Here is a 20744-nt window from a genome sequence, read left to right as displayed (position 1 = left end):
ATTACATAAGCCTTGTAGAAATTTTCCCATAACTTTTACTAAACGGCTTTCATAGATGGGTGGTGAGTGGATTACTCAAACCAATCTACTTCCACGTGTCATGTTTATACCCCAGCACTGGAAGACACTGCTTGCCCATGCCCTTTCCTTATGCCCTTCGTTCTGACTGGAGAACACTGTCTTATTTCCACATGTTGGAACAAGACTGCAAAAACAAAACAAAATGAACACTTTTATTGATTCCTTCTTGACATTCTGCTTCCCTAACTGGAATACAAGCTATTCTGTGCCATCTGAGTATCTTTTCTGCTAAAATCTGACTGTTAATGAAGTCAATATTTGCTGCAATTATACCATATATAAGAAAGAAAAACAGAGTCACACTTTGTCCCTGGTTCAACCTATAGAGGAGACATAAGAACACATGATTCAGTGGCAAGGAGGCTGCTGTTTGAACATGGCGTGGGGGTCAATCCTGCAGGGAAGAATTATAAAGCAAGGCCATGTGGTCTAAGTTCTGAATTTGTGTTATATGTCATTTTTTATCTGAATTGTGGAAATGGTATGAGGTGCTTTAGTCAGAGGGCGGGACACATGTGGACAGGCAAGCACATGCAAAGTTTACTCAGTGCTGGGTTATAAATGTGATATGGAAAGTGTCTGATTTGAGTTCTCGCATTTTCAGCTCCTCTACAAAAGGGACACTTCAGTAAAGGTTATTAAGTATTAGACATGTATGTTTAATACTTAAAAATGTTGGCAAACTAAATCTTATTATACTTTCTGTTAGTTTACCTGTATTATAAAATGAAACAAAGACAGAAATTTAACAAAACAAAGCCTCACACTAAAAAGCTCTTACAAACAACAATATTTATAAAAAAGACAGAATTCGAGAGACAGAGCTTTACCGCATACCTCAGGAGGTCTCTGTATTCATTCATTTTCTGTTACAACCATGAAATACACGAGGCAGTTCAGATTTAAAGAAAAGAGGCTAATATAGCTTGGGTTCTGGATGCTAAAAGTCATAGTAGTGTGGTATAGGTTCTAATGGAGGACACCTTAGAGTCTTCATCTCAGGGAATAGGAGGAGCATGTGTGACACATCACTTAAGAAAACAGGAAGACAAAGAGGCTTGAATTTTACAGTCCCTTCTGAGGTTCCCCACTGGACTTAGGGACCTTCCATCAGACTCTACCTCATAAAGATCCATTGTCCAACACTGTCATGCTTAGGACCAAGCTTCTGATACATGAAGCCTTGAGGGACACACTCAACTGTGTTCAAATCATAGCAATCTCCATGAGTATCTTCTTTCTTCCACATTAAGAATTCTGCTACTTCAGAAAACAGATGCCAATAGAAGTAAATATCTTATGATTATAACTAGCTTTATGCTATCCTTCCATTCCTAAATTAAAAAAAATATTTATTAGCATGAGTGTATTGCCTGCATGTATATGAGTGCACCATGTAATGTAATGCCACAGAAGGCAGAAGAGGGAATTGGATCCCCCGGAACTGAAATTAAGGACAGTTCATAGCAACCACGTGGGTGCTGGGAATCAAACCCGGGTCTTCTGCAAGAACAGTCAGTCCTCTTAGGAACTGAAGTTAAGGATGGTTCATAGCTGACATGTGGGTGTTGGGAATCGAACCTGGTCCTCTACAAGAGCAGTTAGTCCTCTTATCTGTTGAGACATCTCTCCAGTCTACCCCCGTTCCTGAATTTGTACTATACCTACACTGTAAAAGCACATTCTGTTCACTTATCTTTACTATGTAAAGATAAGTATGTTTAATAAAGACCGACAATCCTTAGACTCATGGATATTCAGTCATCTGGTAGACTCCTTGAGAAGAATGCACTGGGGCATCATTTCTTCAGCTGATGAAAAGTATGCCTTTCCTATCTGAAAGCTGGTTTCACTAGAGCATAATATTGGCTCATACTCTTTCCTTGAGAACAAACATGTGATTTCATTTTCACACGACATTGTTGCTGTTGAAAAGTTGGATGATACCAAACCCAGTTTTTCCTGTATGTTACTAATAAATACCTTGCTTTCCTTGCTTATTTAGTTGAAATATTTATTTGCTTTCTGTTCTAGCTTGTTTCTCCATTGCTGTGACAAAACACTCTGGCCAGTACCCACTTGGGGAGGAAAGGGTTTATTTGTCTTACATCTCCCAGGTCACAGTTCATTAGGGAGCCCAAGGTAGGAACTCAGGACAGGAACCTGGAGGCAGGAGCTGGAACACAGGCCATGGAGGAACACTGCTGACTGGCTTGCTCCCCTGGCCCCTGCTCAGCCTGCTTTCTTATGCAACACAGGCCCACCTGCCCAGGGGTGGCACCACCCACAGTGGACTGGGTCCTCCCACATCACTCATCAAGAAGATGCCCCTCAGACATGGCCATCGGCCAGTCCTATGGAGGAAGTTCCCCAAATGTAGCTCCCTCAACCCAGGTGTGTCAAGTCAACACTAAAGCTATCCAGCACAATTGACCCCTTGTCAACTTGACACACAAACACATTACTATTAAACAATAACCTTTCCGAGGAAATCTTATCCCAAAGATATGATGCTAATACTACAACATAAGACAGTACAACCTTAAAAGCCCGACAGTCCTTAAAAAAATACAAACACTTAAAAGTCCACAGTCTGTTTTAAAAGTCTCTTAACTATGGGTGGGCTTTTGTAAAATCCAAAACAAGTACTGTCTTATTTCAAAGGGAAGAATAGGGCACACCTAAGCAAAACCAAAGGCCAGCAAAGTAGCTCGAGGCTGGACATCTGGGATTCACTCATGATCTTCTGGGCTCCAAAGGGTTCTGGCAGCTCCACGTCAATGACTCTGCTGTCCACAGCACACAGAGGTCCTCTTGCAGACCCAGGCCAGCTCCATTCCACACCTACCACTGTCCTTGGTGGTCGTCTCCATGACCCCTTCAATCCTGGGGTCTTCACTGCAACTGAAGCTGCACTTTAACCTATGGCCCTTCCTGGTCTCTTAGAGTGCCAAGCCTCAGCTGCTCTTTGTGACCCTTTCACGCTTTCAACACCAGAATCATTCAGGAGACTCTTACACATTATCAAGTCCTTTTAGCTAGAGATGGAAGTTTGGGTCCCATCTGTGTGCTGACCCTGAGGAAATACCTCCCCCCGCCCCTGAAGATTTCACCACAAGGATGCTGGTCTCTTGTTACTTATAGCTGATTTTTCCAGCCCCAGATAACCAGCATCAATTGTCCAAGTAAAACAAAGGTTTTACTTCAGGTTCTGGTCTCTTCTTAATCACAGCTGATTCTTCAACCCCAGCTGACCACAGATTCTCAATTCAAAACATCACACAAACAGCCCTGATAGTCTCTGCTTCCCTTTGAAGCTTCGTGAGGCCACCATTGTTCACAATTCTTTCAGCATAACTGTTCCAAGCTCCACAGCAACAAAATCTAAGCACTCAATAGCCTTTCCAGCCCAAAGTTCCAAATGCTTCTACAATCCTCCTTAAAACACAAAGGTCCGGTCCATCATAGTAATACCCAACTCCTGGTACCAATTTCTGTTCTAGCTTGTTTCTCCATTGCTGTGACAAAACACTCTGGCCACTACCAACTTGGGGAGGAAAGGATTTATTTGTCTTACATCTCCCAGGTCACAGTTCATCAGGGGGCCCAAGGTAGGAACTCAGGCAAGAACCTGGAAGCAGAAGCTGGAGTACAGGCCGTGGACCACTGCTGCTTATTGACTTGCTCCTCTGGCCCCTGCTCAGCCTGCTTTCTTATGCAACACAGGTCCACTTGCCCAGGGGTGGCACCACCCACAGTGGGCTGGGCCCTCCCACATCACTCATCAATCAAGAAGATGCCCCACAACAACTTATAAGCCTGAGAGGCTGGGAGAGCAGGCAGTACTTCCCCCAGACTCTACAACTGCCCCAGCCCACTGGAAAGGAAAGACTGAAAAGAGAAAGGTCTTTAGAGATCTGAGAAAAGGTAGAAAAATCAACAGACATGGCCACAGGCCAGTCCTATGGAGGCAATTCCCCAATTGAGGCTCCCTCAACGCAGGTATGTCAAGTTGACGCTAAAGCAATCCAGCACACTCTCCTTTAAGGTTCAATTATCTTACTAGGAAGCTGAATCTGTATTGATAGCTCTTTTAATATATACTTCAAAGTATATATTTTAACATCAAAAAAGTCTTATAGTTTTATTAACACTAATATAGGATACAATTGAATATAAAAATCATTTGCATTTCTACATACTGAGTGAAAAATTAGATAAGACAACAATATTATTTAAGATAACTCAATACTGTTATAATGTCAATTCACCTATATTTTCTCATAGATTAGATACCATTCTGGGATATATTTCAAGTTGTATCACATCAAATGCATGTAATATCTGATTATCTTACTTTAGTGATTCTAAGAAAACTTTATTGTAAAGTTCCATGATCAACTTTTAATTTAGTTATTCCTTCCCTTAACAAGTTTTGCTGAAATGTTTCATTAGAGGTTAAAAAATGGTCATTTTGGAAGACTGTTATTTCTTATATTTATAACCTGGAGCTCTTCTTTACGAACAGCTTTCCCTTGACAGTTTTTGGGATTTTGATTTTAGTGAAATAGTGCAGGGAAGTCAGCATAAATGCTTAATTTCCAGATTGAGGAGTTAGTGCCCTAGATACTTCCAAAGGAGATAAATGAGTCATTAGAGATTTTTTTTCCCTGGGTCTTCTGTTAAAACGGTTATGAAATTAGTATAAACTTATTTTTAAGTAAGCCCATGATATAAAAACATGGCATATTTAGGGGTTTTAGTTGCTTGTGTTCCTTACTCCCTTCTGTTGCACATGGTGCCCATATTTGGTCAACAGAGACCGCTTTGTGTCAGCTGCTTTGTCCTTGTGACTTGATTCATTTGTCTGGATAGCTCCTTATCTATCTGACAAACAAGTGGCCTCAGGTTCACATCAAATCTTATGTCTCTAATTTGGAAGAAGTCGTTCTTCCAAGGACCTTTTCTTTTCGGTGAGGAATCGTGGTTAGAGTTCAGTGTTAACTCAGGCCTGCTCACTGCCCAGGCTTTTCTATGGATGAATATGGGAAGAGCACATTTATTTATATTTATTTTTATTAATTTTTAGTAGGCATACAAAATAATGAGTTTTTATGACATTTTAATACTTGAATAGCATTGTACTTCACTTCTACTCATCACCCTATCACCTTTGACTGTCCCTTTGTTACCCCCTCCATGTCCTTCATATATATATGTGTGTGTGTATGTATGCACACACACATTATATATACACACATACACAAATGATTCTTTTATAAGAAAAACTTTCCCTCAACAGTTTTACAGTTTTGATTTTATTAAAACTCTCAGTGCAGTGAAATCAGCATTATATATATATATATAATACATATTTTATATATATAGTCTACCTCTCTATATAGAAGATAGTATAAATTTAATTTCTCTTTTTTCTTCCAATCTTCTCTCTTGTTTTCCCTTAAACTCTCTTTATAATTTTTACTCCTCACAAACTATTTCCTATTCACCATTTATGTGTTACGTGTGTGTGTGTTCTTATTATAAAGCCTAGTGTGGTGGTTTGAATGAGAAATGTTCCCTATAGGCTCAAGTATTTTCATAATTGGTCCCCAGTTGGTGGTACTGTTTGGGGATGTTTAGGAGGTGCAGTCTTGAGAGAGGAAGGTATGTTATCGGGGGCAGACTTTGAAAGTTCATATCCTCATCCCACTTCCAATTCTCCCTCTCTGCCTTGTGTTTGCAGTTGCAGATGTGTTCTCTCTTCGTGCTTTAGCTGCCACTATGGAGGCTTAGTCTTCTGGAATGTAAGCCAAAGTAAACTCTTTCATAAGTTACTTTTGGTTATGGTGTTCTATCACAGCATCAGAGAAGTAATTAATACACCTACATTGTACATGTGAGACAAAACATGATATTGATCTTTCTGAGTTTGGCTTATTGCACTTAATACAATGATCTCCATCCATTTCCATCTATTTTCATGTAAATGACATCATTTCATTCTTCTCGATGGCAGAATAAAAATCCATCATGTAAATATGTCACACTTTATTCATTCATCTGATGATGGGCATCTAAGCTGGTTCTATGCCTTAGGTATTAAGAATAGTGCTACAGTAAATATGTACCTGTAAATATCTCTTTGTGGTATACTGATTTAGATTCCTGTGGGTATAGACCCAGGAATGGTATAACTTGCTCACATGGTAGATTTATTTTTAGTTTTTTTTGAGGCATCTCCACATTGACTACCATTGTGGCTGGAAGCACGTAGTTGAAAAACAATCATATTTGTATTGATAATTCTGATCCAAACTCAACATTGTAGAAATCTTACTTAACTTTAAATAGAAACTTATAGTGCTTCTAAAAATGAAAATCTTGATTCTTTATATTGATATAATCATGTGCTTATTATATATGTAATTAAAATATATATGATTTTTAAATAACAATACTAATATTACCATTTCAATCTGATATTGTAGACTGGTTGGTTTATCAATAACAGTAACTTAATTCCCATAGTGCTACAGGTTGAAGTCAGAGAGCAGGGTCAGGTTTTAGGAAGGAGTCTGTTCTCAGACATAGACTATTGACTTCTTGTTGTGTCCCTTGCCTTAAGAAGAGGCAAGGCAGCCCTGGGGTCTCTTCTAAAAGCATTGATCTCATTTGTAAAGATGTTGACAATCACCTCCCCAAAGTTCTACCTCCTATTAATATCATACTGCCAACTAGGTTTCAATGTATGAATTTTATGAAATGGTACCTAAACATTCAGACCATAGCAATTACCACTGAACCATTAAAGTTTAAGATGTCTTCTTAGCTCTATTTTCTGTTAGACTATCATGATATATATGCATATATATATATGTATATACACATTCACACACATATACCACAGATACACACAAAGTTTTATATGTGTGTATCTGTAGTATATGTGTGTGAATGCACATGCCGGTGTGGGTACACTTACCTATGTTCTTGCAGAGGTCAGTGATGGGTATTGTTCTGTATCGTGTTCCAGCTTATTTTTTGAGACAAGACTTCTCCCTGAACCTGGAGGTCATGATTAGCTAGATTGGTAGGCCAGTGAGCTGCAGGGATCTGCTTTGTCTCCCTGCCCCGCCCCCCCAGCACTGGAATTACAGACGCATGCTGCCAGGCCCAGTTTTCACTTGGATTCTAAGAATCCAAACTTAGGTCCTTATACTTTCATAGCCAGCACTTTACCAACTGAGCCACCTCTCAACCTGATATGTATGTTTTTATTAATATTTTTGTTATTAGTCTTATTTTTTATATGTATGAGTGCATTGCCTGCATGTATGCAAGTGTAACCCCTGTTGAGCAATACCCACGGGGTTCAGAAGAGGGCCTCAGATCCCCTGGAACTGGAGTTACAGATGGTTGTCAGCTTCTGTGTGGGTTCAGGGAACCAAAACCAGGTCCTCTGCAAGAGCAACCAGTGCTCTTAACCACTGAGTCATCTCCCCAGCCCCATGTTTAAAAATCCAGTATAACAAAGTAAGTTATATAGCTGTCATGTCTATTTTGTACATCCTGAATAGTGTGACTATATTTGTTTTTTTAAGAAGCCATGTTCATATATTCATATCCCCTTTTTGTTGGCATACAATACATATTTTTCTATACCTTGCTTTTCACATAGATAGTCAGAAGAGTACTTCATATTAGCAAACAGAAATTTGTTCCTTTTTTAAAAGAAAAAGTTTATGCATGGACATGCTTTTATTTATTAAATGAGTCATATATTCTTGAACATTGGGTGTTTCAATTTTTTACTAGTATAGACATAACTTCAGAGACATTGTGGGTTCATTTCCAGACCACTGCAATAAAGTGAATATCACAATAAAATGAGTCATGAATTTTTTCATTTCCCAGTGCATATAAAAATTATGCTTATACTGTGGCATAGTCTATTATGTGTATAGTATTTTGTCTAAAAATCCTATTGCTAAAAAATTCTAATGGTCATCTGAAATGTTGGAAATCTGGTAACATCATACTTTCTTAACAAGGGTTGCCACAAACCTTTAATTTGCAAAATAAAAATGCAATATTTGCAAAGCACAATAAGGTTAACGGGAGGAGGTGCCCTCATAGATATTGCTGCAAGGAGAAATCTTGTGCAAAAATGAGCCTATATTTTTACTACTGTGGCTTTGGAATAAATTCATAGAAGTAGGATTGCTGGGTCAAAGAATAACACACATATCCTTTCTTCCAGATTGCAATAAATTTCCTTCCATATTTATTTTATTTTGCGATGCCACCTGCATTATAAGAGGATGACTGTCTCTCTAGTCTCACCATCAGAGTGCATTGTCGAACTCTGTGAAATTTGATAAACATAGGTGAGAAGTCATGTTTCCGTGAGGTTTTAATTAGCCAGGTTCTTATTATGTGATGCTGAGTATCTTTTCATATACTTAGGGGCCATTTTCATTTCCTCTTCCATGAGCTGTCCATATCTTTAGCTGATTTCTCTATCAGATTACTGGGTATTTTTCCCTTTGATTTTTTTCGAAGAACTTTGTATAATAGTGATATGAACACTTGGTGATATAAGTCACCTATTTTTTTCCCCAAGTCTCCCATTTGCCTTTTCTGATTTCAGTGAAAACCACCATTCAGCAGCATTCCACTCTTCATACTCCCTCTTCTATGCCTCTATAACATGCTGGCACTTCTGCGAACCATTCTTGGTTAATGTTGTTACATGCAGTTTTGACTGTCCCAACCAGTGCTAAGGAGCTCTAGATACTGCTTGTTGATGCTCTGTGAGGGAAAACAACAGAGTGGAGATAAATAGAAAACAAGAACATTTGCTTTCTACAGTGGTGACAGTATTTGAGGTCACTAAAGGATTTTTAGGGGAGGGCCATAGGGTAAAAGCAGTAGTATCATTAAAAGAAATTATAAACTACCTGCTGCACAGCTTTCTTTTTTGACAGTGGAGATAATGCGCCTGACTCTCATTTCTGCTCTTATAACAGAAGCTGCAATTAGGTCACTACAATTATCCTTTGTTCCAGAGAACAGGCTGAGTCTCTTCAGCTTTTCCTTATCAATATGGTTTCAAAGCTGAAAGCTATACCTGGTCATGAACAATTACAGCTTTTGATTATTACTGTCAAAATTATTATTATACCGACCAGCCAATACCATCTTTGCGATCAATGTCTCATCTTTTCAACAAAGGTGTTTTAATTGCATTAATATTTTCCAGCATTTTCTCATTCCTGCCTGGGCATCTATAATTATTTTCTAAATGATATCCTTTTGTATCATTCATTTTTCTTCTTAGTCTAAACCAGATCTGATGTGGTAAAAGAATTTAACTGAGAGGATAATTTATCACTTTTCTTATAATAAATAAGTATATTTCTGTACAGCAATTTAATATTTTTATAACACTGACATGAAAATTAGTTAACATTGTTAATGTAATCTTTTAAGTAGATTTTTCATCCTGTTGTTTTCTTTGCATATACAAACAACACATTGAGTCCTTTCTGGTTTGTATAATCCAATACTTAGAAATGTGTGTGTGTGTGTGTGTGTGTGTGTGTGTGTGTGTGTGTGTGGTGTGTGTGTGTGTGTATGGTCAGGCATGCAGGATGCCAGGGTATTCTTCTCTATCACTTTCTACCTGTTTTCTTTGGAAACAGGGTTATTCACTGAGCCTGGAGCTAGGCTGGTCCCAGCAAATTGCATCTGAGAGCACTGGGGTTACAGGTGCATGCACAGCCATACCTAACCTTTATGTGCATTCCAGGGATCTGAACTCAGGTCCTCACATTTGCACAGCAAACACTGGGATCTGCTGAGCCATGTCCTCAGCCTCAGATATCATTCTGAAAAGTCTCATGGGTTGTCAAGGCTCAGGAGGCAGAAAACAGTCTAATTAAGAAGGATCCTGATTGGTTAACTGGTTCTTGCCCAGATGACATCATCAAAAGATTTCTATATCCCAGAGAGCCCCAAACCAACCAAATCTGCTGTAGGGAATGATTGCTATCAATTACATAGTCTAAAATCTTGATAGTTACTGACAATTCTTAAGTTGTCTTTTTTTTATAATTTCAAATGTAAAGATTATTTATTACTTCCAACAGCTACTAAATACCACAATTTCAAGAGAATTATCATGCTTCTAGGTTCTCCTGTTACTGCAGCTTACATTTCCCTAAATCTATACCTTTCCCAGACCCATTAAACTTTCCCCATTGCTAATGCATTGAGTTCCTGTAATTTGTATTCTCATAATGTGGATAAATTTCTCAGAAATGCTTAGTAAACATCTCTAGCTTTCCTTGGAAAATTAACTTCAAAGTGGGATGGGGGTGGAGGGAAGCAACCTACAGATTTCTTATAATATTCTCTAATAGTGCATGATTCCCTTATAGTAATCCTATAGACTGTACCCCTACAAACGGTGTCATTAAGCACTGATGACATTAAAAGATGCCCCCAGGCTGTGGGCCAAAGTAACACCAAAAAAAGAGCTATAAGAATCTGCCCTTGGGCAAGCTCTGCTGCTTGAATAAAATTCATAAGTTGTTGATGTGATTTATTCTTATTGTTATTGACATCTGCACATGGCAAGAGATGGCCTCTATTTTTCATAATCCCCTAGTTTGTATGTGGCCATTATTTGTAGCACCATGAGAAGCAGAATGGAAAATAAGGGCTTTTTTTGTATTAAAATTTTTTTGAATACAGCACTTTTTAGTCCTAGGAACTTCCAGGGGTTCTATTTCAAAAGAAATAACACACTTTGACATGGTGGTACTGCTATCATATGGAAACGGATGAAGATAATTCCCTGGTGTTGAATGTTTGGGGTATTGTAGGTCTACACAAACTTCCTAGGGAGGAAACAGGAAAAATTCAGAGAATAAAAGGAAACTAGCTTCCTTTCCTTTCCTTTCCTTTTAAGCCCCCTTTTTCCTCTAGTTTGTCACCTGGAATTCACACCTGGTCAGGGCTCTCCTGGACATTTTCTGACCTTTGTCTCTAAACATTTACTCACAAAAAAATGTGCTGAAGCATGGGAATGTGGTCATCCACACAGCATGTGATATTCTGTTTCCTGTTTTCTGAGATGCGAACACCAGACTTCCCAAGTCCCTGAACACTCATCCCCACGTTCCTCAGAACATCTTTAAACAAACTTTGGGTTTAGGAAGACATTTAGAGATAGCATTAGCCTCCACCAGGGCTAGCAAACCTGCCTTAGGTAGGCAACACAGCTGTACTCAATAGAGTAAGGTGACACAGACATAAGAGATGTTAAGGAGGCCAGAAAAATGTTTCATTTGATCACAGTATTTTCTGTGGTTTGTATTAGAAACTGTCATTTAAGGTATGATTTTATCCTAGGGAAATAATACTGACATACTCCACAAAAGTGAAGCCTGTTAACTATTTTCCACTCCAGTGTTTGCTATGTGCTAAGAATTTGCTAGCCTAGATGAAAAGGACAGGGACACAACTACCAGGTGGATGGAGAACCACAGGCACTGTAGAACCCTGAGGCCCTCTTCATTCACCTGCTACCCCCGAATCCCTCCAGACCCCGACTAATTGCTCTTTTAGCTTCTGTAAAATGCTTGGCTGCTTCTTTAGACATGCCTAGACATACCCTGGCATGCCCTGACCCCCGCCTGCTATTCCCCAGCCCCCTTCCAGGAAACTATAGATTAAGCAAGCCCGCGCATCGGAGACTCCTGGCCCCACAGGTAACAGTCAGCACATTCCACAGCCCTGAGAATAGCACCTACCAATAAGAAACTTTCAGGGCTGCATCTTATACATCCAATTGGTTTAAAATTATGTTGGCGCGCACGGGCTTCTTGAACCAACCAAAATGTATCTTCGGTATCCCTCCCCTTCTTTGTCTAAAATCTATAAAAGGCTCCACTCTCCCTTACTCTGGGCTCTCAGCACAGATCCGTTGAGTTGGTGAGGTCTGAGAGCCCGAGCTTAAGCCCGAATAAACCATAAACCTTTGCTTTTGCATTTTGGTGTGTTGGGTCCTCTGTGGTCTTTTTGGGGTCCAGTGGATGAGGTACAACAGCACGTCCATCATAAGCATAAACTAAGGCTCCCAACTCCTCCTGATAGAGTCTTTGTTACCAAGGATCTAAGCCCAAGGGGTATGGCTTGGCTACTGAGTTCTCTTCTCTGTGACACATGCATTCACTGAGGACAGACCATAGAGAAAGTCAATAGCTACTCAAAAAGTCAATGTAAGCCATTAGAGACAGTCTAATAAGCTAATCTAGACTTGTCTTCTGTGTCTCTGACAAATCTACCAAAGAGCTGGTTGGACTCCTGATCATTGTGTCTGAGACCTGCAGACTACCCTGACAAGTATACCTGTCACGACTCACAAGAATCTTCTTTTTGCAACATATGGAGACTATCACAGAGTTCCACAACTAGTCACACACAGAGAAGAAGTGTCTGTGAGACACCCAGCCCTAAGTGGCACATCTACAGTGGAACCTCTACACCTAAGGCTCACAGAACATAGTGGAACAGGAGCAGAGAGAGCACTAATGCATCTTTCATCTCTCACCAATGAAGCTTCTTCATGCAACAGAGGGCAATGAACACAGAAGTCCACAACTGGCCAAAGTATAGAAAATAAGAGACTGTAGAATGCATGTTCTTCGATAGAACTCCTTTTTTAAACCTCATCCACCTAGGGCTCAGGGACCATTGTGGAAGAGGGACAGATTGTAAGAGCCAGAGGTGGTGGATAACCATAAAGAAACAGACTTCCAGGTTTGGGGGAACCTCTCATATGAACTTATAGCAATGGTGACAGCATGCAACAAGCCCCATGCAAACTCAATCAGACAAAAACTCAGCATAGAACTGGGGAAATGGGCAAGAGTCACCAACATTAACCAAGAACTACTGGCAGTTGATCACTGTGGAAGAGTTGGTCATCTTTAAGTGAGTGACACTAGAGAGGCTGACTAGGCTTTAGTGGGTGAATGCGCATGGAGGGACACCTGGGGACACAAACTTGATAGGCTTTAACATATATGACAGAATACATGAAATCTGGTGGGGCAGGTATTTGGGGTGTGGCTGGAGAGGGGTCTAAATATCATTAAGGTGGACTGTATGAAATGCATAATGGTTAGGTTCCTGGCAGGCTCCTAAAATGGTGGGTGCAGCTCTCAAAATTCTAAAACAGAGTGTTCAAACTTAGCCTCAGGGAAAGTCCCTTTGTTTATTGGGAGACCACCCAATACTGAGCTAAACTGCCCAGCCTATGTCATGGAAAGTTACCCAATCACTTAACTGCCTATAAAAGATGTCAGACTGCCCCTGCTCGCTGTTGTTTCTCTGCTCCCTGAGAGGCAACCCAGCCTCTGTCTGTTTGCTCTCAAATAAACTGCTGTCCCCCCATCCCCCATGGAGTTGTCTGGTCAGTGGTCTTCTCTGCTCTGCTTCCATTCACAAAAAAGTTCAATAAAATATATATTTGAAAAAAAAAAGAGTTGGTTGGCAATTAGGGAACAAGGAATGACTCTATTCCAGTTCAACTGGTTGTCAACCATTCTACCCCAAACATTGGTTAACACCTGAGTGTAATGGAGGTGAGGTGTCGGGTAAGCTTTATAAAGGATGTAATGGTACATGTGTATGATATTGAGAACTACACTGAGAATATTTTATATGACATATGGATATTTGTACCTAGGAGTCTAATTTCTGATCTATCCTTATCTGTCTCTCCACTGTGATAATATACTAAGCAGATACATTTGAATACTCATCCTCAGTTCTGTCTATTACTCAGTTGGTTTCTTAACACTTCATCTACCTGTGGTCCTTGGCTCCAGGTTTTGTGTGTATCTAACAGAGGGCATCTCTTACATTGGAAAAGAGGCTTGGCTTACCTGTTACTGGAAACCAAAGTTACAAATGTGTTTATAAACTGCTGGAAAGAAGGGAAGGCTTAGCATTGTGGTTTTTGTGGTTATTAGCAAGGTACTGCAAGGTATGTCTGGGTTTTCAGAAGTGGATAAACATCCTTCAGTTCCCTTCATGACTACCTGAGATTTAGATCATATTTATGTCATACCTAATACCAATAAATGCACATATGTTTTGAAAGGGAAGAAATGTATGTTTAGCTGTCTCATTTCAGGGAGACTCCATTCTTTAAATGGCAGTTTGGGTAGATCTCTTAGTAACTGCTTGTCTACTTAAAACATTTCCAGTATTCCTTTATCACTTAAATAAAATCCAAGCTCCTTGCTTAGATTATATGCTTACACACTATATAATTGGTCACTGCTTCCTTTGTGACTTCAGCTAACGTTACTCTTCCCCTTAATTATCAGACTCCAACTATGCATCCTCCATGGCCCCAGGCTTGATGAGTACTTGCTGTCCTTTCTGCCCCTCTTGTGACTATCTTATCATTTAGATCTGAGTCTGAATTTCCTTGCAGCAGACACCATGCCAAATCTCATCTTCCCATCACATTGTTCTATCTGCTCCCTTCATACATTTACCACTACTTGATGGTCTCTTTCTCACTTACCTGCTTCTTTACCATACAAGCAGACATTATTCGCCTCATCTATTGATAGAATGCCCAAATCTACCACAGTGCCTGAAGGTGATGATGGGAGCCAAGAAAAGCTGAGTCTGATACAGAAGGTCAAGCAGAGCTGGAGATGTGCTTCCGAGATGGAAAAGGGGGCCAAAACTAGGAACACAAGCAGTCAACTAAAAGGCCCTGATATTGAGCCTACAGAAGGAATTGGCCCAGCTGATACCTTCTTTTTAGTATAGTATAACTGATTTTAGAGATGTGGTCTCAAAATTTTCAAGACAATAAATTTGCTATGAGCCACCAAATTTGTGGTAATTACTGCATACTGTCATACTGATTATGAATGAATGAAACCTGTGTTTTTAGATCTGATCTATTTTCTCTCAAAGCCTAGGCTAATGCATCATTCTTAATTTTTCTTGCAACTTAGGAAGATGAACAATCAAACCTCACATCTTACATCATCCAAAGAGAAGAGTAAACTAAATTCTAGATGTTTTCCTGATGTGTGTCTTAGGAAGAACGGGGAATGTATGAGGAAGAGACCGAGTGAAAGAGTCCATGTGACAGTCCTAACAGTTACACTGGGACATCACTGTGTATGACACCTATACAAGCTGGTCCTGGTGCTCACATCTGTGCCACAAGAAACAACAACCCAGAAGGAGAATTGTGGTTTTAAGGTGGAGACTGTCAGGCCATTTTCTAAACAAAGATATCTTCTTATCCTCACTCAAATACATTATACAGCACACATTTCCTTTTGCATTTTTAATAAAGCAAAACTTGAAAATGAGCAGCAATCCTTTTGTTCCCCCTCAGAAAATCTGCAGTGACCTGCTTGCAAATAATATCCTGGAAGTATCCCAGAAGAGGCTCTTGGTTCATTAAAATAATCAGCATATTCTGATATGCATTCGTCCCTGAAATAATAACAATTCACTTTCAATAAATTAATTATGGTTTTAATGAGTGAAATTTACATTTATATTTCTGCTTTAAGATCTCCATGGGAGGCAGCATCCTCACCCATGTGGTGCCTCCCAAAGCACTGCCTTTTGCAAAGGAGGCCGCAGCTCCTGATGGATGTACAAGCACGGAGAGGCAGGATGGGATGAGGAGGCAGAGAGCCTAGGATGGAAACTGAGCTCCATTACTTTCCAATTTTGTGGTCATGAGCAAATTATTTAACCTCTGTCATCTGTAACTGAGAACTGTAATAGTACCTACCTCAAAAGAAGGCTAAATAACTTAAATATAATAAAAACTATTTGAAAAGTATGCTGGCACACAAGTAACCATGTTCTCAATGACAATAGCCCTCATGACCATGCAGGTATGGTGTAGGTGAAACGAAGGACCAAGAGAAGAGATGCTTATGCAGTCTTTACATGCATATACAATGAGTCCCTTATGAAAGTGTACACAGCTTCTTTCATCTCCTTCAAAATCCTCCTTAGAACCTTAGGCAGAGCATACATACTTTTAATAAATGCTACATAGCCTGAGTTGGCCAGAATGCTCAGGGGACCAGGTGTGTGGTGGTTAATTGAATTTTCTGCTTGATAGAGAGCAAAGCAGTAAATGCTTTTGGTTTGAATCTATTGGCTGCAGATTTTTCTAGAATATATTAATCCTTTAGCTTGCTTTAATGGAAATCACTGAACAGAATTTGTTTTGAAGAGTGAGGCACAGACCTTACTTGAAAGCCATGCTATTCAGCTCCAGCATTTATCCTACTGTACTTGGACTCTGAGGGGCAACAATGGAGGAACTGAAGATGAGCTGTGAGCTGACTACCCAGTTAATCCACATTTTCCAAGTGTCCACCATGTGCGTTGCATTGGGAAATGTGTTTTATCTTTTATCTCCTGATTCTTCTCCTTTCTGGTGATGTTCAAAAGAGAATGAGAGGTCTACATCCTGATTAAGTCAGATAAATTGAAACCACCATAAGTAAAAAGTGCAGTGAGTAGTCTTAACCTACAGACCATGGTCACTAGATGGGATCCCTTATACTCATGACAACATGTGGGACAAAAACATTGAACTCTGGTCACCTTAGTTGGTGTGGTGGTTTGAATGAATATTCCCCATAGGCTTCAAGCATTTGGACACTTGATCCCCAGTTTGTGGTACTGTTTGAGGGGGGGGCATCAAGAAACTTTTAGGAAGTGTGGCCACAGTGGAGGAAGCATGTCTCGAGGGTGGGCTTTGCTAGTTCTTAAGTCTTGAGGGATTTCCTGTCTCTCTCTGCTTCCTGTGTCTGCTCCAGCCACCTCCTTCTGCCATACCTCCCTGGCCATGATGAACTCTTACCCCTCTGGAACTGTAACCAAATAAACTCTTCCTTTTATAAGTTGCTTTGGTCAGAGTTTTATCACAGCAACAAAAAAGTAACTAATACTTGTTTAGTTTTTCTCAAAATCATAATTAGAGCTCACTTTTCCCCTCTTGCTTTTGACTGTTTTAATGTTATCATACATATGTAACACAGTACTATGTACAAATGGGTGATACACAGCCCACTCACCTCCCTATAGCTATATTCATATCCATCTCTAAGTACAACTTTGCAGACTACTAAAATTGTAGTTTATAGTTTAAATAGACTTTCTACGTATCTGCAGAAAAAAAATCTTTAGAAATATAATTTAGGACCTGCACTTACCTGCTTGACTCAACTAACTGCTGTTATTCCTACGAAGTTTTGCCCTAAACTTCTCAACTGCATCCTGCCAACTTCAGAGAAATTATAATAAAAGACACGGATTGCTTGGAAAATCCCTTAGATTTCAAATACGTATTTTTTTCATTGAGCCTTAAATTGCTCTCTAGTTAGCAAAATTATCATGTATTATTGATAGGATTACAAATTTAAAATTTTAAAAGTCTCTTTTAATTTGCTGCACAGTTAAGTTGTACTTTATAATTGAATTTAATGATTTCATTGCAAGTGTCTAGAAATACTGGATGATAAAGAGGGTCTGTTCTACTGTCCTGGCTCTGACATTATTTTTGCCTAGCTGCCTTCTCTGTGATCATTTCATAGTTTTATACCCTATGATAGCACACACTGAAGTTTAGCTTTAGCATTATACAATTCATTGTGTAACAACCTTTCTCTTCTCTCTTAACCATTAACTTGTTGAGGATAAGGACTAGGTTATACTTTACTTATCTTGCCATTTCTTAAAATGTCTAGATGCTCAATTAATGTTTGCCTCAAGGTTACAGGAGCTTGAGACAGCTGGTCACACAGCATCCAAATTATAGAAGTAGAAAGCAACGGATGAATTCTAGTCTTATACAGCCTAGGGAATGGAGCTACCCACAGTGGGCGAGTCTTCCCATATCAATTAATATTATTAAGATAATCCCCACAGGCATACCCAGAGGCCTATCACCCAGATGATTCTAGAGTCTGTGAAGTTGACAGTTAATGCTATCAGACTGAATTACTGAAGAGAGTCATATAATAAATTTAGAATTAGTAGAAATAATTACTAGAATAAATTTTAAAAACCACAAGGGAATCATGGTAGCAAATATCTATCTAATTCCTCTAACTTTAACATCCTCATATTGTTTCAGTTTAACCTTGGATTCAAAGACATAATAACACGGCTCAAGGAAAAAGATCAGGGACCTAAAATAGATGTAGGCTCTCTATGTGACCAAATATACTGAAAATCTTCAAATTATAATTTTAAAGATTAAAAAAAAATGTCTGTGGATGTTTTTCCTGCATGTATGTATGTGTACCATGTAATGCCTGAGAAGGCCAGTAGAGAGTGTCAGATCTCCCGGAACTGGAGTTACAAACAGTTGTTAGCTACCATGTGGGCGCTGGGAACCAAACCTGGGTTCCCTGTAAGAGTAGCCAGTGCTCTTAATTGCTGAGCCATTGGTTCATGAAGTTTTATACCTGGACCTACTTCTTGTCCACTCTCTCTGTGACCAGCTTTTTTAATTTAATTTTATTATTATTATTATTATTTTTGTCTTTTTGAGACAGGGTCTCCCTGTAGTCTCAGCTGACCTGAACTCACTATGTAGACCAGGCTGGCCTTGACCTCACCACGATCTACCTGCCTCTGCCTCTGCCTCCCAAGTGCTGGGACTAAAGGCATGTACCACCATGCCCGGCTGTTACACTCTTGCTGGCCATGTCTTTCAAACATGGACTGCATTCGTTTTTAAACTGTAAGTCAAAATAAAGCCTTCCTCCTTTAAAAATTCTCTCTTCTCTCTCTCTCTCTCTCTCTCTCTCTCTCTCTCTCTCTCTCTTTCCCCAAAATGGGCATTGAGCCTAGGGCCTTGGAATGCTAGGCAAATGTTCTATCATGGAGCTATATAACCAATCTGAAATGGTTTTTAAGTGTATTTTGGACTGAAATTGTGAATGATTCAACTGAAATGACCTAGTAAGGTGGCCTTTCCTTTAAGAAGTAAAAATTGTTTTAAAGGGAGAAAAAGGTTGAAGAGAAGAAAGAATACCAAATAGTATCAAAGGATGAATTCCTGTTAGTGAGACACAATTTGTCAGACTTTCAAATGCATACAAGTGACTGGGCCCCAGGGTGGCCTATACGAGGGCCAGAGGAGACAGTGAGCTTCTAGAGGATGCCCTGCCCAAAAGGGGTCCAGAAGAGCTGCACACATAGATCCACAAACATTTCTGCACTAGAGTAAAGGGTAAGAGGGTCTGGACTGATCTTTCAGGAAAGGCTACAGCATGTGGGGATCAGGCAGGGAATAACTGAGGAAAAAAGTGCAGAGATAGATCCCCGAAACCATATTCTGTGTACCTGACTGCCTGCTTGCCCAACCCTCATGTCCTCAAAGGAAGACCCTGAGAATAAGGGTTCATTTGTTCGTTACCTTGAAGGCCTCTGCCCAAGAAATGTACTTTTAGAAGTTTACCTAGGGACAAATGAGATGGCTCAGCAGGTAAAGGCCTCTGCTGCCAAGCCTGAAGACCTGAGTGCAGTCCTGAGACTCACATGGTGGAAGGAGAGGATGTACTCTGCCAAGTTGGCACCTGACCTCTATACTTGCCTCATGGCATATGTGCACACATGAACACACACATACACAAGCACATATATAAAAATGTAATAAAAATAACTTTTTAAAAAAGCTGGGTGTGGTGGTGCATGCCCTTAATCCCAGCACTCAGGAGGCAGAAGCAGGTGGATCTCTGTGAGATCAAGGCCAGTTTGTTCTATATAGCAAGTTCCAGGCTAACTGGGGCTACAGGGAGACCTTGTCTCAAAAAGAGTTTCAAATTCAAAATCAAAAAAACCAAAAAACTTAAAACTATTTATTTTTTATGTGTATAGGTGTTTTGCCTGCATGTATATAAGTGCACTACATGTGTGCGGTATCTTCGGAGGCCAGAAAAAGGCATTGGACCCTCTGGAACTGAAGCTATTGATGCTTGTAAGACAACATGTGGGTGCTGGGAACTGAACTCAAGTCCTCTCCAAGAGAAGTTAGTGCTCTTAACCACTAAGACATCTGTCCTAACCCCAATAAAAAAAATTTCGGAAAATAAAATTCACCTTGGGTTGGAGTTACAGTTTTTCACTACTTACAAGAATTCCAAAGAGATTCTTACCAAGCTCCCCTCCCCCCACAAAAAAACCCTTTCCTTTAGAAATAAAACAAGTCACTCTCTCCTACCTGCAGGCCTCTCTCTGAGACCAACCCAGCTCCTCAGTGCAGTCTCCAGGAGTCCTTGGGGCCTTTTCCTGCCCCATCTGCCTTTGCATCACTGGGTGGCGCAGCCACCAGCTACCCTAGACCAGCATCTTTTCTGGGCCAGGCTCCTAGGCCAGTCTAACCCCCAAATTTCTGAGGCCAAAATCGTTCTTGGAGGGATCCAGACCTTAGGAGAAAGCCTGAAATCATCTGACTCTCATCTGAATTGGGCCTCTGTGGGAACTCCTGAAGACAAAATCAATCTGGCCACTCCAATATAAAATCAAAAGAGAGAACCGGAAGCTTAAGACGAACAAGCTTTTCATGCCCA

At 39.9% G+C, this 20744-nt stretch overlaps 1 protein-coding gene across 3 annotated transcripts in view; it reads right to left on the bottom strand.

Annotated features, from left to right (window-relative positions):
• Pard3b (par-3 family cell polarity regulator beta) overlaps nt 1–20744 on the bottom strand; it is a 1142550-nt gene that overhangs the window by 166805 nt on the left and 955001 nt on the right. Inside the window, exon 20 of one of the 3 annotated variants that reach the window (XM_029569916.1) lies at nt 8402–8895. The exons of the other annotated variants lie outside the window; for them this stretch is intronic. Coding sequence (XP_029425776.1) covers nt 8895 — 1 coding nt within the window. The 3' untranslated portion in view covers nt 8402–8894. Of the gene's footprint in view, nt 1–8401; nt 8896–20744 lie in introns of those variants that run through there. 3 annotated transcript variants of the gene reach the window in all.

The sequence above is a fragment of the Nannospalax galili genome, unplaced genomic scaffold (genome assembly GCF_000622305.1).
Source record: "Nannospalax galili isolate Female #2095 unplaced genomic scaffold, S.galili_v1.0 scaffold281, whole genome shotgun sequence".
In the NCBI taxonomy this organism is placed as follows: Eukaryota; Metazoa; Chordata; class Mammalia; order Rodentia; family Spalacidae; genus Nannospalax; species Nannospalax galili.
The sequence above is the reverse complement of the archived record's forward strand: the minus strand, read 5'-3'. Positions and strand labels throughout refer to the sequence as shown.